The following is a 17,201-nucleotide window of genomic DNA, read 5'->3' as shown; positions in this document are numbered from 1 at the left end:
AATGCAAGATTAATAAATCATTTGGGGGGGGGGGGGGAAAGCTGGCACATGTTGAGACTTGGTCTCATCGTAGACAAAATCTGATCATGAATGAATTTGATAACTGGAAACTACTGATGCTTTGCAAACCACAACCCCTCTCCTAAATGAATTTATTTAGTCATCAAGTTTTGTCTTGGGAAGTTTACATACAGGAGAACCTAGCCACGCTAAAATAATCTTTCCCTCATTACCACTTGGAAGGTTACCCCAATAATCCACTATTTAATAAGCCATTCAAGCCAGGTTAGTTCAGCGACTCCAGAAGGCCTGCTCTGACAATTACATTAAACAAACAACCCCCCACTGCAATACAAACCCAGTCCTAATGGCTAGATTTTATTTCTCAGCATTCAGCTGTTGTATTTTAATAACAAATATTCATCGTAACTTCCATTTTAATTGCGTGTTTCATACTCACATCTGCAAAAAAGTGAGCTCTTTGTGCTTGCCTTAGTTTGAACCGTTTTATTTTCTGCTGGATTCTTTTATCCTTTAAAAGCTGCTGTTCTGTGGCCCACTCGCAGTGGAGATAAGAGCTAAAATTATAGAGATTAACATTAATATATTAATGTAAGCCATGGCTTACTATCTATTTTTAACATACAGTTAAAATAATTCAGTTTATAAACCAAAATCTCATTCAAATGAGAGAATATTTTATCATTTAAGACAGAATTCAATGCAACAACTAAAGATTCAGTGGTAGCTATACCAACTAACTTTACCTCAAGTGAATCTTTCTGAAGTCAGATCTAGTAGCTAGACAGAAGACAGGTATGAAATGGGGGAAAAGAAAATACAGAAAAAGCCATTTCTTCATTCCTTACTTCCTGCTTCTGATGTAAATTCATTTCTATAACTAGAAAAGCTTTTTTCAAAACAGAAAGTGACACCTACACCAGCCTCTTCTAAATGCCCGACACTGTAAATCTAAAAACAGCTCATTTAAATTCATGAAATTAAACTTAGCCTTAGGCAATGTAGTCCCTGCTGAATTTAATAAATAAACATTCTCAAAAAACTCTGTTCTTTTAGCAACCACAGCTGGCAGCTTACTGGTCAAAGCAGGTTTCAGAATAGCATTAACTTGCCAATTATTATTCAGAACATTACAAAGATTTTATAGCAATTTTAAGTTTGCAAAGAGAAATCTGAAAAATGACAAAAAGTGGCCATAAATCATCCACCAGTAGCACAGAACTTTGGTATGTGAATATAGTCCACCCTTCATTCAACAGCTTGGTAATACTTACTAGTTCTTGTACTTTACGAAAAACTCTTCTGTTTCTACTGTCATCCCAGCAGATATCTAAGAAGGAAAATCAGGGGAAATGTAAAATGATGAAGTAAAACCTATTTTAAAATACACAATTTCATCCGATGACAATCACTTACTTCTTTCTTTATTATCCTAGAGGATAAGATTTTGTCTACAATCGCTGCATCTTCCTCACTTGGATTCTCCTATAACGATAGAAAAACAATGCCATCATTATAAATACCAGTAAATGCCCATTTTTCAACCATATCAGGCTTAAAAGCCTCATCAGCAAGAGTGGCTTGTTAAAAGATGCACAATAACGGTAACTATAACTTTCAAAGGCAGCAGTCCCTATTGTGCTAGTAGAGAAATTTCAAACACGGAGAAAATATCTGCTCCTCCTTGAATGTATGCATGTCTGCTTTAAGGAATATGAATATGATTGTCTTTTTCATTCAACTGATATTTGATTAGTACTATTCAGGCTGTAAAATACATTCCCATGCTAAACCAAAATCTTCCAGATGTTTAACCTTAGAATGAAGGCTTACTAGATTTACAGAGAACTCTATGCAGAAGTACAGTTAAAAGAGCATCAGACTCCACACCCACTTGTCATATAAATTTCCTTTACATGCAGAGGTGATTCTGATGCTCTCCAAAAACAGATTTATTGTTTTTACCCTGCTACATTATTCTGATGCAGTGGACACACTCTGACCTTTATTACACAAAGATGGAGAAGCAAGAACTCTGGCAGACAGGTTAAACAAATCAGTAAAATGAAAACAAGGCAGCATGTGTCAAACATAGATTTACACTGAACACCAAGGCAGATTTTACTCACCACAAACAATTGCAAAGGCTGCTCAGCAGGTAAAGGAGCAGGATTCTTTTTGATTTTCGCAGAAGCTTTAGCTTCTTCTTCTGATTGTTTTCCTTCTCCTTCTTCAGCATACTTTTTCCTTTTAACTTGACGATTTGATCTTCTCTTCTGCATTGAGTAGAAGAAAGCTAAGAGGCTGCACCAAACATCTCCCCTAACACAGATTGTCAATTTCAGAATACTTAAGCTAAACCAAAACCCAAAGGCCAACATGTGATGGAACATACCAGGCACGTGAACCACAGAAAAAGTAGCCACTAAATATTATTTTCAAACAATTAAACTCTAATTTTTTCCATAATGTTTCTCATAGGAATATTTGATACTTCTAATTTTAGAGTTCTAAAGGAATCACAGAACATCCAGATATATAGCAGATCTCCAATAAGGAAGCATCAGTATTTCAATAGCTTTAGAGCACTGAGAAATATAATCTGCAAAGTAAACCAGTTTCTTTTAATTAGTTTTATTATAGAGAGCTACACAGAAAAGCATATTTTTGTTTAGGAAAATCCATTGGCAATTTCAGTACAGTAGTCAGTTGAAGAAGAAAAAATTGTTACCAGACCAAAACCCGACATCCCTGTTGTTACACTGGCTTCTGCAGAGCAGATATTAAGTAACAACACGATTGCAGAAGGGGAACTTAATACTTGGCTGTTAAGTTCAACCCTTGGTCTGCCCGGTGCCTGGTAAAGTGCCTTGCTACACTTTAACAACAACTTCAGAAGTGTTTTGGTAAGGTAGAGAAGTAGTAAAGTATATACAACACAGTATAATATCAAAGAATGAGCATCAGATCACTCTCCTGGAGATGCTAGGACAGTGAAACGGCCAGCTTTCAATGACAAAGCAGCTGAACTAGCTATTCACCATTAAAAAGTGTGTGCGTGGAGGCTGAGGGGAGGGTGGTGTGATGGGGGGATTTAATGTAAAAATAAACTTCAGATATAAACTAAAATGTCATGTTACAGTTTAAAACAACAATGGAAACATTCTTACTAAGAAATGCTAGTTAATAGGAGCAATGCAAAATGATGTAGGAATTGAGAACAGGAAGTTAAAGAGCTACATTCAAGTTTTACTCATTAAGTAGCTGCTGAAGTTTTTAAAACCTATTGAGGTGTTAAAAAGCATTTTCAGGCTTTCTTAATATGTCTTAATGGATGAAATGATTAATAAAACATCAGCAGACATATGCTCTCCAGTGTTAATATATAATCTCTTTTGTTTGAAAAATGCTGAATTACTTCCTTAACTGAGAAATATGGTCATAAGAAAAATAAATAGAAAGATCTGATGTGCAAAATAAATCAACATACTTAAAGAATATGCTTACTGGGAAACTAAGCATACCAAATGAATTAGGGAGAATAACCTAAAATTACTGCTCCCGTGGGTTTAGAAACAGAAAGCTACTTGCAATAGGAAAATTATGACCATGTTGAAAAATTGAACAGAGAATGAATTAGAGCAGAGAACGATGGAAAGAAACAGATGTTCTTGTTTTGCTTCTCTCCAACTCCTTTGCAGGTACACAGAGCTGTATTAAGTGGCATTCAGCAGCACAATACTTTTCTTTCTGTGATACCCCTCAATATCATCACTCTTTTCCCCTCACACAAGAATTATTTAATACTAAAACTAAAATAGCAAAAAAGCCAAATCAGTAACCAAAACGGAAAGATCTCCAGTCTTCTGAATTAGAGCTGTTGACCCACAAGTCTATATTTATGTGACGACAGGATTTTAATTGGTAACCTATGGTTCTTAAGAATGTGAAACCACTTTTTACTTCTTTTTACATCTACTAAACAGGCCTTACATTCTAAGACAAATACTCTGAGGAATAAATCATTCTATGCTCCCTTCCTGGTAACCTTTACCTAAGGCACTTTATCACCTAAATTAATAGAAAGCCATTCCTGGAAATGGCTTCTGATCCCCTTTCCCAAACCCATCATTATCTCCTGCAAAATACTGAAGGTCAGCTCTGCATTCGATGATTATTTTCTGACATTATCATCAGATCATACAATTCATTTTTACTCAACAACTTATTATAAACATTGATTACAGCCCCCTTCAAGGAAATCGCCGCAGAATAAAAACCTGCACATTTTCAGAATGAAATCTTACATTTTAATGGAATCTGCCCAAAGGAAGAGAGTTACAATTCTGTTACTAATATGCATATGAATAAGATACAATCACTTACATAGTTCATACTTCCTTGTGCATAAATTTTGCAATGATTATAACAGGGCTATTTTTTAAAACAGTGAATAAAGTTAAAGGGAGAGATTCCTGAAAAGAATGACTACCACTTGAACTCTCAATCCTGCACTTCCTTCAGCTGTGTTCTACATTGGTTGCTCCAAAAGTAATGCCTCCTCTATTTGTTTCCATGGAAACAACAACAGATGCAAAGAGCACAATGACACTAGTTGATAAATTCCCACCTACAAAACACTTTTTCCACACAGGCACCACCATCGGGTGATTTGTTCAGATGAGCTGAGTGTGACACTCTTCCCTTTGTGGCATGGCAAGCTTTCATTCCCATCCAGAACGCAGCTTGTATTTCACATCCCTGTCACCACTGCTGAAACACACCACTCGCCTCCACAGTATGCTCACATCCATTGTTTAATCTCTATAAACATTCAGCAAGTGTCAATGAATGTCATGGGTGCCATTTTTTTGATACAGAGGAATTCAGTGGCATCACTGCTTCATAAACACTTCCATGTCAGACACCATTTTCTCAGACTGCCCCACTGTCACAAGGCAACAAAATGTAACAAGATACTGATGGAAAGATGGAACCTCTAGTGCCATACCACCATCACACCTGCCTCTGATGTTGTGGGCCAACATAAAAAATTAGGTTACATTACTTTCAGAGCAGTCTTTATGGATACTGGCATGCTGAAACGATAACTATTGCTATCTATAAGAGACAGACATGAGTGACCAAAAGAGGCAGTAAACTGCCACTGTATAAAAAGAAACAGAACTCACTGGAGAGATGGGAAAAAGAAAACCTGTAGACAAATACAAAGTTAAGAAGGAACAATTCTGATCACATACCTGTGAATCTTCATCTTTCAATGGCTTCTGTGGAGTCTGCTTCGCATCAGACAATTCATCTGAAGATTCATTTTTTCTTTTCTGTTTCTTACCCAGTGTGATGATTAGCTTTCTGTTAGGGGAAAAAAATATAAAGCATCTAAATGAATGCTATATACCAGTTTTATTTCAAGCTTAAAAACAATGCCAAACCCATAACCAATAGCCTCAATTCCTGTTACTATAAAAATCAGGAAGCCCCACTCCCTTAAAAATACAAAACACTTCACAAAACAGAATGGTACGACCTGACAGTAAGAGTTTTATACTTCTGTCAGTGAGTTTCTCCACAGGTAAGCGGTTAGCTTCATCTCAAACTTGTCTCTATCAAATATGATAAATCCATAAGCAAATATTTGAGATGTACAATCTAAAATTTAGACTAAATATAGGAAACTACACAGATAAAATTAGCACAATTATCATCTGCAGATGATGACAGTAAATAACTGAATTCAAACAGCTTCTCACTGTAAAATGTCTTCTTATTTAGATTTTAAAAATCATCTGGGCAACAATCTAAAAATCATTCAAAGCTGCCTGACGTGTAGATTGTATGTGCAAGCCAGTCACTGAACAGATAAGAGGAAACTGTACCAATTTGTTTGTCTTCAAAAAAACCCCCAATAAGCCATGTTCAATACACAGATATCTAAAAACACTGTACTGAAGAAATTAGTTCAATTCTAATAAAAAAAGCACTAATGATTTTTCAGTTCAGACAGAAAGGTTATGCTAAAATTATGACATCAAAAGTAATCTGTTTTATCTATCAATATTTCCTTTTCCATATTCAAAGTGTGCCAACCACTGCTCTTAAAATATATATATATTTCACATGGCATCTAATTATCATTTCTGCATAACAGACATGAGAGAACTGTTACAACACAAATGGTCTCTGCTATTTTACAGAACCAGTTAAGCACAAGGCACAGACTTTTATTCAGATAACTAAACTGTTTGATCCCAAAGTAGCACCAAATATTGTCCACCTGGAAAGCCATCAAAGAGAAAGTGGTGGCTGAAACAATTTCCTTATGTGTTCCTTTTCAGAAGAGTTCAGATAAGAGAATTATCAGATGTTCGCGACAACCAAACTAACAGTCCACAAACAAAATGAAAAGTTACCAAAACATTATGGATAGATTAAATAACACGGCAGATCTTCATAAGATTACAGACCTTAGTAAAAACCAATGTTTTCACAATGTTTTCAGTAGTTAGCCATTAGGTTACGTTCAGTGGAACACTTCAAAAAATAAAATAAAGCATTATCTACACCCATCTTTTTTGACTCAGTATGAACTGAACTTCACAGCAAACACTTGATGAACGTGCGATAAGCATGACAACAGGTCTGCTTGTTTGCAGAGCTGCCTGTTCAAAACTAACTTCTGGTCCTGCGTGTTCACCTCTTCATCTGTCTCTCTCTTCACTTTCCATTTCCTACCTCCAGTGCTTCCCTTCACATGTATCTTCCTGATACTTTCTTAACATCTTCCCTGCATGTTGCTGCTGTGAATGTTTCTTCCTTTCTGTGGGTATGATGCCAATGAGAGGAATACATCACAGTTCTGCTTCCTTCTGATCCAGCACCCAGAACCACAGTGCACTTTGATATCAGAAGTTGCTGAATGACAGCCTGGTTCTAAAGTCAGGCATTTTTATTGGTAAAGAATGCAATCTGCTCATATTTTGGCCAAAAACTTATTACAAAATGTGCTACGTGAAAACAAGGATTTTCAGAAGCCTGTAAACTGGATCGATTCGGAGATTTTTTTTTGACTGAGAACAAGCTGCTTTGCCAGTTTGTAAATTTCTGCAGGAAAGCATAAAGATACTTGGCTACCATCCCTTCTGCCAAGCTGAAACAAACTGTTCTGAACAGCAACTATCTTTCTGTTTCCGTGAAAAGGAAACAGCACACTGCAGCCTCAGAATAAATCATATCACTAGACTCCATTCCAATTTCACTTTCACTTGCCTTTTTTAAAGTGTCTTATTATGTAATAGAGAAATATAATGATTGGGGGTAAGGTAGATTAATTCAACACTTTTTTTTTTTTTTTTTTTTTTAAATAGAGAAGGAAGAAAAAAAGTAAAAAAAAATAATAAAAAATGATGAGAAACTTACACCAATGGAACAGACCAAAAAGAAGCCACGTCAGGAGCCATTATTACTTCTCATCCTTAGCACATAACTCCTAAAGTATTTTAGGTCTACAAAACTCAGAGCAGATCTCTGGACACTGCAACTTCTTCCTTACAGACTAACAGCCAGTTAGAACCTGGTTCGTTCCCCTTCCTTCTGATAGGGGAACAACACGACCGCAGAGTTGTCAGCACTTTTGAGAGCTTTAAAATTATGAACAAGCCTCCAAAACACTGAACGTGAGGAGATATTAGAGAAGAAAGGAAACAGCCAATGCATATTAGGTACATAAGAAACAGCAGCAGCTTGCTGACTTTCAAAGTATACCTTTAATGCATCATTTCTAATTCTTAAAACAGAGAAGTGGCATATAACTGGTTATTAGTGTGTGAAAAGCCACCTTCCAAATATTTTTATTATTAAATTATTATTAAATTATTAAGTATTTTATTAAATTACCAGTAATAGAACTAAAGCATTAGTGTTTTTAATCAGTGAAACCATTGTTAAAAATCCTATTAGCAAAATACAAAGCAGATATCTCCCTGACAAGACTGTGTATCCTCTTCAAATGGGAGATATATTGGTAGTAAAACAGCTGCTCTCATCATTTCAGCATATGTTTAATAAATAATACTAACACCCTAATGTTACCCACTGTCTCCTCCTCCAAATATATCTCTAATTAATAACTTTTGGATTGCAGACAGATTTTTTTTAAACACTCATCTAGTATTACTTGGAACAAGCAGCCATTTCAAGCTCATACAGAATGTGGAATCATAATGCAAGAAAAAAAATATATATGTTTAGGTATTTTCCTGACAAGACCATAGTGTTGTGCATTCAAATATTTTGCTGTAATTAGCAGACTTAAGATTGCATCACTTAAGCACAAGTGATGCATCAAAACTTGAGTTTGGGAACAGAGGAAACTCTGACAAGGAGTCATGGCTCAGTATGTGCAAACACATCCCAGGAGGATGATAAAATGTTACATTTGTGCCCTTTAAAGGCATGAAAATACAGGGTTAAGACCTAATGGAATAAAAAGATTCAACGAGATCTCTTCCACTTGTGCACAGATCTGTTATCCAGCATTTGTCTGACTTATATCAATCATACAATAAGACAATCCACAATGTCTGATTTCTAGGAAATTCCCTTCAATTTCTTGTACTTAGCCCTAAATGATGCAAGATCAGCACATCAGCAGAACAGGAGAATGGTTTCCCTTTTTTTCCTCCTTCACAGTAGCAGAAGAGCTGTGAACTGGTGTTAGAAAGGACTCAGACCACCTCAGAAAGAAAGATTTTCTACCAGGGTCCATAACTATTCCTTTAGCACATCAAATGTAAAAACCAATTCTGATTACTGGCAGAAGTTTGGAATTCAAAGGCTGGATTTAACTCTGTACATCTAATTCCAAATGCCTGAGGGGGATTTATTTAGTTATTTATTTTTGAAGACTAGGTAGTCTAATGATATCACCCTTTATATCACTAATGCAGAGCTGCTGCTTTTCATCAGGGCCGTGATATTTAATTTTGTATTTGAGTAGGTGGGAATACTTGAGAGCGATATAATCTAAATGCCAATCTACTTTTCTGAACAACAGAATGTTCACAAATTCATAACTCTTCAAACCCTTATATAAAAGTGGTAAAAGACGTATTTAAACCAAAAAATCCATCACCTTAAATGGATGAACTGAGATCATAAACATTTCGTAAAGCTTGTAAGTCATTAGAAGCTCTAAGCAAAACATTAAGGGTTTAGATTCCTAATCCTTAATGTGCCTGGCTAAATAGACAGCATATGAAAGGTGGCTTGGAAGTTCTCACAAAAATAGTAAAGTAACTTAATTGTAAAGAATTAGGTTGATCAGTAATCAACATCTGAAGGTAGCTGGTGACACATTTGGTAACCCTAAAAAATTACATGCATTCTTACACTGCTAATAGTTTGTCATATGTTTACAACAACCTTAGTAATAAAAAAATAATAATAATTTAAAAAATCACTCATTTATCTTTCCCTATCTTTACAGCACAGAACTTTACTAGGTCTTGAATCCAGTGGACTGAAACCACAGGCCTTGCTTCTTTGACTTGAACAGGTCAGAGGGTTAACAATCTTAAGTGGAAACTTCAGAAAGAAAATACAGCCTGCCTAGAAAATAACTACCACTAATTCATAACTAATTGTGATACATCAGAAAGAATTATACTATAAATTTTCTCTATATGTGGATCTCAAAGGAATCGTGACAGAAAATGTGAACACTTAACATGAACTCCCCAAAGACAAACCAATTTAACAAGTGAGAAAAAACCTGTTTGAAATCATGCCATCTCCCCTGTGCCCAGGCACACAGTAGCCAAAACATGACCCTGGACAAGGGCTGCTCAATGCCAGGAAAGCTGTGTCACATTACATCTAAACACAGACTTTTAAAATAGAAACCGTTGGCTCACAAGCCATGGGATAAAAGTCTGTTCAGCAACTAGCGTGCCAGGTCCACTTTGCCAGTTCAGCAAGGCAGAGCGTATCCTTTTCACAGCTGGATCACTAACTCTAAATCCTGCTCAAGAGCAGCACAGGCCACACTACGCACTAGCAATGGCTGCAAGCCCAATCCAAATAACTAACTGCTGTCTGAGTATAGACTAGAGAAGGCACGCTCAGACTCCTGTTGGATAAGCCCTGTTTGATAATGAAGAGGATGTGAAAGATCAGGTTAAAAGCAAGCAGAGGTCACCTGAACAACGAGCCTGACTTCAGCCCCTCTGAGAGGCACAGCTCCTTGCCCCAGCCTGGCTCTCAGCACCCCAACGGAGCTGACCTGTAACCGTTACTGCCAGTTCCAAACGTCTGGCCCAGTGAGCAGAAAGGTGCTCTGCTGGGATGATGTGTCACATCCAAACTTCTTTGGAAAGGAAAGCCCGATGTATTCATGCAAGTTCTTCGCTACAGCTAAACGTGCACTTCATTTGTTTCTTTAGTGTATACTATCACTGTCCATAAAGCTGATGGCTTCATTGCTCATAAAAGAAGTGCAGCTGATAAACAACTTTCAACTGCCATAAACTTACTTTTTATATTTTATTATCTTTTAATGACTTTTTACTGTCTTAAGGTTTCATGCTTGCATTTAAGCAACAGTTACACATAAAACTTAGTTGTGTTTTTTCAATTACTAATCTTGCCCTTCAATATTTTTTTCTCCCAGTTTTCAACAGATGACAAAAAAGTTTTATTTCCCAAAAAAGCCCAAGGTTTTCATGAAATTCAAGTTCTCCCTTCTCCTTCTCACCCAGGAAAGTAATTCTGCCTTCTAAAGTATTACTTCAAGGTAAAACTTTCTCTCAAGGTTCAGAGGGAGCTGTACTTTAAGATAACAAGGAAAATGAATGTAGCAACCCACACATTCAAAATCCTAATCCCATTTTGTTATTGCAATTTGCAGCGTGTGCTTCCATTAGTTAAAAAATATTTTTCTAAGAATGTGAGATAACAAGATATCTTTATTAGAAATTGTTTAGTCTCCTTAAATCCTTATTCCTTATTGGATTTTAGGTAAACAAGTTTTATGAAAAACTTGCAGCCACACAGTTGTTGAACCACCTCTGAATAGAAAGTTTTAGCCATCCTATAGTAAGTATTCTACTTACATAAGATCAAGTTATATCGGCATAGTAAACACTCTCATAGGATTATTTTTAAACAAACATCAGGTTCTTCTTGCAATTAGCGCTCTTCAAAATCACTGCAGTATGTATTCTTGCTAAGCAGTTGACACCTTATTAGTAAAAATACATGCATTAGAAAAGATATAAAATAGTGCTAGCACAAGGTAACACCACATGAAAGTACTCATAAAAATGCATGTGCATGTCCACAAGCAATGTACTTTGTTGGACAGCTGTGCATCAATGTAAGTTCTGTACAGTGTGTAATAGGTGGCTCCAGAAGACTCGCTTCACCTGTTCCACATTGATTACTTGACCACACCGCCCGACAGCATGCTTCTGGGGCTTTAGGAAGTTGGGGTGGTAAATAACAGAGAGGCAAACCTTCACAGCTAAAGTTGTCTGTACTTAATTAAATGGGAGGCTGTCTACCAGCTTCAGATTGAGCACAAGCATCACTGTTAAAAAACAGTTTGACAAATGTCTACCTGTCATTTGCTGCTACTTTGTGACAAGTAGAAAACTGATGCAAATTGATGTGCACAGCTAAGCGTTTCATAAAGACAAAACGGAATGCAGAACTGTAACTCGAAGGGAACAGCTGATTTGACTATTCTGATTAAAAAGCAGCAAAAATATTACTGGAACTATGTAGCATATCAAAAGGATTATTTTTCAGCAGCTTTTGGTAATTATTTGGATGAACAACTACAAAGCTTACTTAGGGCAACACAGGCAAAGGTTCCAGAAAATGACACTAGCTAACAGCAGTGTGTATAAGCTTCCTGATTAGAACGACCCACAAAATGTCTGCTATACAATACGAATAACTTTGAAAACAGATTTGGGAGTATACATCCCAAACCCAACTTTAAAAGAGATGGGGGGGGTGGGGATATAGGGAAAAATGTGACGAGGTGCTCAGGAGCGTAAGCAGCACTCATTTGCAAATCCATAAGCAAAGAGAAGAATTAAGACCAGTAAAGTTCTGCTTAAAATCATGCAACATTTACAACAGAAATCTTTATACTATTGGACTGATTCTCAAGGAAGTAGTTTATTTGGAGCATGCAAGAATAGTACCACAATAGGAATAAAAGCGGAAATGCAGAGAAGTGGGCTGATTAAAAGAACATTCATTTATGCTGTCTACACATGAAATATGCATACGAAGCATTTAAATCTGGACAGATACGCCAGTTCCTATTTCTGTTATTGCTAAAAGGGCGAAGGATTTCAAACAAGAATTGAACCATAGCTGAGGTTTCTGTTTCAAGTCCTGACTGACAAGCTTAACATCAGAAATCACATTATTTCCTTTAAAAGTATCCTGAAAAACTAGGTTAGCTCTGCAGTCAGAAGTGTGCCAGGCATGGAATTCCTTGCAGCTTTCTGACACCTAGCATATTTCTTGGAGGCTTCTTACCACTCCTCAGGGTATCAACCCAGCTCGATCCAGCTGAGTCTGCACAATTTTTAAGACGGCAGACTAAATCGATACAACGAAAGAACACAAAATACTTAAAATACCAATATGCATTGTACTTTTGATACAGTACACAATATCTGTAAGAATATTCATCTGCTAGTAAGTTCGTTACACTTCCAGTTTCACCCTATATGATTTATCATACACTGAAAATATGAAGCCAGAATTGACAGAGACAGCATTTATAATTATCAGATAATTTGGAGTCAGAACCAACGACCACACTAGATGAGAAAGACACTTCGGTGTTGTCTGTGCTTCAAAGTAAGTACAAAGTAATGCTGGCACAGAAGTAAAATACAGAAGCCATTCCTTTCAAAGGACAGTTTTAAAATGATTTCATCTGAAGAGAAAACAAAGCACTCTTGTTCCTGAACAAGAAAGCCCACACATGGACTTCATTAGGAAGAATTCTGTGTAGGGAGTAAATGAGAATATTATCAGCAGGCAGTTTTCATTTTAATCCAAGATGTGAAAATCTGAAGAGAAGACATTTAGATCTACTTACCCAATTTTTGTTTTCTCTTTAGTTTTGGATGAGGAACCAGTTTTCGGCTTTTTGCTCTCCTTGTCCTTGGGTTTCGATTTAACTTTTCTCCCTTTCTTTTCCTCTTTTCCTTCAGCTGAAACACTGGGGAAGTTTTCTGGACTCATTACTCGTGGGATGTTTCTCTCTCCTCTCTCTTTTGCTTTTGCAATTGCTTCAGATATTATGCGATTTGCCTTTTCTTGTTTACTTTCAGAGTCTGCTTTTTTCCTCTGCTTCTTTTCAGACATTGCCCTCACCTGGGTATTCTGTGACTTAGTATGTGATCCTGAACCATCAGTCTTCTTGGAGGAAGGAGGCTGCGGCAAGAGACAAAAAGTAAACAAAAACCTCTTATTTTAAGATACTAAATATTTCTTAGAAGACAAAGTACAAGCTTTTTAAATCTGGAATTAAATTTGCAGAGACCCATACAGACACAACAAAGAAGGAATTCTGCTTTTACCACAGAATGGCGTGGGTTTCAGAATAAGTACATCAATTGTTGGCTTTAAACAACCAGCCTATGTACTAAAATTAGTTTAAAAAAAAATCTTCCCCAAATTCTCTGAGCATTCTTTCCTTCTCCACAGTTTGTCACACCGATCCGAAGCCTTTCAAGCATCCCCATACATTTGATACACATCTCCGATGTCCCCAGTAAACATTCCGCTCATAAAATCAGAACAAACCAAGACCACCCAAAGGTAACAGCATTAGCATCTCCTCTTCAATAAGATACCAGGGCACAAATACCTTAGAGCACACATCATATCCACAAGGCTAAAGCGGTGCTAAACAGAATCGCTGTTAGAACAAAATCAAGATTAAAAAAGCAATCCAGAACTAAGCCTACACGGCTCTCCCTGAAAAAAAGACCCGAAGGCAGTATTTTAGTATTTTCATTACGATCTACACAGGGCCAGTATCTCAGCAAAAAAAAAAAAAAAATGTACGTTTTTCAGGCTATTCAGTGCTATTTCTCTGATGCAGGACTGTTTACATGCGAGTGCAATGCCCCAGCCACCAGGCTCTTCACAGACCAGAAGACATGTTTTTGCTTTCTTCCCCTCCCCCTCCAAGGAATGGAAAGAATTTCCTATTCAAACAGACAAAAACCAGCAGATAACACTTATGTTACATTCTCACCCGTAAAGGCGCCTCTGACTACAGCACGAAGAAAAGCCACCAGGAATTTCCAAACACATTTCCAGGCTGAATCCAGTGCACTTCACTGGATCCATTTTCTATCTGCGCCTCATCAAAGGCAGAGAGCGGTGCTGCGGCAGGGAGGGAGGCCGGCGCGGGATCACTGAAATGCCACCTCAAGGCCTACAAGCTCTAACAAATAACCATGGCTCGAGCAAACAGCAACAAGCTCAAGATGGCGATGCAGCACGGCTCCCGCCGCAGCAGCCAGTAATAAGGAAGGTTATTCAATCCCATTAGCCTTTTAGCCCAAAGAACCCCTCCTCCTCCCACTCATTCAGGCTTTCACTTACCCTTCCTCTTGGCCTCTTCACTGAAGACATTTTTGGCGTCAGACAAAGGCTTGCCCTCTGCTTTTTCAGCACCCCAGGCAGTGCTCAAGAGAAAAGCATTGAAAGAAGATTGCTAAATGGCCTATTTAGCAAGCTGCAGCCAAGATATGCACAACCCTCCACAAATGCACATTGTGATTTATCAACATATTCCTCCCTTGGCGAGCACACAGCAGCGCAGGTAGAGCAGAGCCTGCCCGCCGCCCCTCCAGAGCAGGATTTCCACCACAGCTGTAAGCAGATAGCCAGATTCCAACAAAGCACAGAAAGAAATGAATGCACAAAGCATCAAAATGCATCAGCATGAATATTAGAGATGTCGTTAAAAATACTGACTCCTTCTGCGGAAGTAGGCCAGCAGATGGTGCTACCAGTTATTATTCCATTAGACTCTGCAATTTAACCCCCAACGGACTGCTCTTCCCTACATGTGGTATCGGGATTAACTCTTCCTTTTCCATCTCCTGCTGTAAAACTGCAAATACTATTTCCCCTTAGGCTGAAAATTGTGGGAATTGCATATTTCTGTGGCCAAGCCTTCCCTGCATCGTGACGAGTCTTGCATCGAGATGGGGAAGCTGCAACGCAGACATAAAAACCTCAGGCTGTGGCCTCAAACATGTTTTGTCCTCCAATATATCGTTTGCTTTTTTTTCTTTTTGCAATTGAATTCTGTACTGCAAATAAGCAACAGCAATTACATAAGTGTCCTCATGCAGAATTCACAGCTTCTTTCAGAACAGGGAGGAAAGCTATACCCTGCTTTTCCCCCTCCCCCACTGCCCGGACCATCCCACACCTTGTGATGAGGGTCCATGGCCAGGTGTGAATCTCCCCTGCCTACCAAAGGGGCTTAAAGGTGCTATTTTAAAAGACTAGGTAAGTTTTCACAGTGTTTTTTCTCAGCGTATCAAAGAAAAGCCAGCAGCTGGTATGGTTTTCTAATTTTTTGAGAAGTTATTTGAAAAATAAGAAGCTTTGACATCATTGCTACACCCTACCAACATCCTTGCTTTTCTTGGAAGCCCATTAGAGAAGAATCAGGAAATAGATGGGGATGCGACTTCTCTTAGGATTTTGGGACTGTTTAAGAATACGTCTTGATTGGGATTTTACTTCTTCAGCCTCATTTCAAGATGAACTTCATTGTTCAAATCCATGGGATGAATTTTCTTAGTTATCACTGTCATTACATTCAAAGATATTTCTGCAAATACGCAGCTTAATTACAAGGACAACTGTTCAATTTTCATTTCACTTTTTAGAACTGTAGCAAAGATGCTTCAATGTTATGGTTATCCAACCTACAAGAGAAATCGCAAACATTGATCTTTCAGAGTTACTATTTCCAAGCTTAGGAAAATGCTAAATAATGCACAATTTTAGCATTCTGAGATCAGCTAAATTAAATTAAGGAAGTTTCCTAATGCACTTGGTATAATTTCATCTCTAAGCCAAACACTATTGAAGCTTGTAAGGTCAGAGAATTTTAAACATAAACTGATACCTTCCTGAGCCATTCTGGGACTGAGAACAAGCAAAAAAAAAAAAATTTAAAAAAAAAAAATCCTAATTAGTAAATGAGCAATAATGGCAATGGAAGCTTTATGCCAATTTCCTGAAGTAATATTCCTAAGTATTCAGTTGATTTAAAAAGAAGTTTCTTATGACACATCTACTCAAAGCTGCCTCCATGTCCACTTCTATTACCTCCCTCACATAGAACTGGGAGCATGCTGAATGAAGTGACTAGCTGTTTTAATCTGGAGGCTAACCCACTACTTCTTGGTCCATACTATTGCTTCTGTTTTAAGTTACGTGTCCTGCACACCAACAACACTAAGCTATTTGTTAGCAAACTGCAAACATATTCTTTCGGTTTTGCTATGACGTTTCTAACCATATGGGAATAACATTCACAAAGACACAGGAAGTCACCAACCAGCCATTACAAGCTAAATAAATCTGTAATGAAACCTGCATCAGGGAGGTCACCACTGTCTCACACACACACACACACACACACACACAAGCTGCAAAGCAACACAACTGTTTTGAGAACCAGAAATACCCTTGCCTTACAAAGGACAGTATCTGCACGTACTTGGCAATCAAAGTAACATAAAGATCAAATGCTTCAGGGGTCTTTTATACTGAGTATTGATTAAATCTTTTTAAGTACAGTCATAAACAGATATAAATTATCATGTACACTGGAAACAAATCCCAAAAAGCTACATAGCATCTACAACAAAAAGAACAAAGCCTTTTGCCAAGCCAAATAAAGCCTTCCCACCACTGAGAAGGGACATAGATCAGACATCCCAAAGGTGCACATCCTTTTGCCAAGAGCTTACAAACCCATTCCATCCAACAGCACTGAGAGGAATTTGTAACTGAGGAAGATGCATGAGAAAGTGGAAAGGAAAGCCCCAAGGCAGCCACATATTTACAGAATGAACATTTTATTTGGAAAA

At 37.6% G+C, this 17,201-nt stretch overlaps 1 protein-coding gene across 8 annotated transcripts in view; it reads right to left on the bottom strand.

Annotated features, from left to right (window-relative positions):
* Nucleotides 1-17,201, bottom strand: part of CHD9 (chromodomain helicase DNA binding protein 9) — an 83,472-nt gene that overhangs the window by 32,950 nt on the left and 33,321 nt on the right. For 6 of the 8 annotated variants that reach the window (XM_072346869.1, XM_072346866.1, XM_072346871.1 and 3 more), the window contains exons 5-10: nt 13,166-13,503; nt 5,283-5,394; nt 2,151-2,297; nt 1,438-1,506; nt 1,296-1,351; nt 461-578 (exon numbers count right to left, since the gene is read on the bottom strand). In XM_072346869.1, coding sequence (XP_072202970.1) covers nt 461-578; nt 1,296-1,351; nt 1,438-1,506; nt 2,151-2,297; nt 5,283-5,394; nt 13,166-13,503 — 840 coding nt within the window. Of the gene's footprint in view, nt 1-460; nt 579-1,295; nt 1,352-1,437; nt 1,507-2,150; nt 2,298-5,282; nt 5,395-13,165; nt 13,504-14,332; nt 14,581-14,685; nt 15,063-17,201 lie in introns of those variants that run through there. The other 2 variants (XM_072346872.1, XM_072346873.1) reach the window with 2 other exon arrangements.

Source organism: Excalfactoria chinensis, chromosome 11 (assembly GCF_039878825.1).
Source record: "Excalfactoria chinensis isolate bCotChi1 chromosome 11, bCotChi1.hap2, whole genome shotgun sequence".
Classification (NCBI taxonomy): Eukaryota; Metazoa; Chordata; class Aves; order Galliformes; family Phasianidae; genus Excalfactoria; species Excalfactoria chinensis.
Note: the sequence above shows the minus strand (reverse complement) of the source record. Positions and strands in the feature narration are given on the sequence as shown.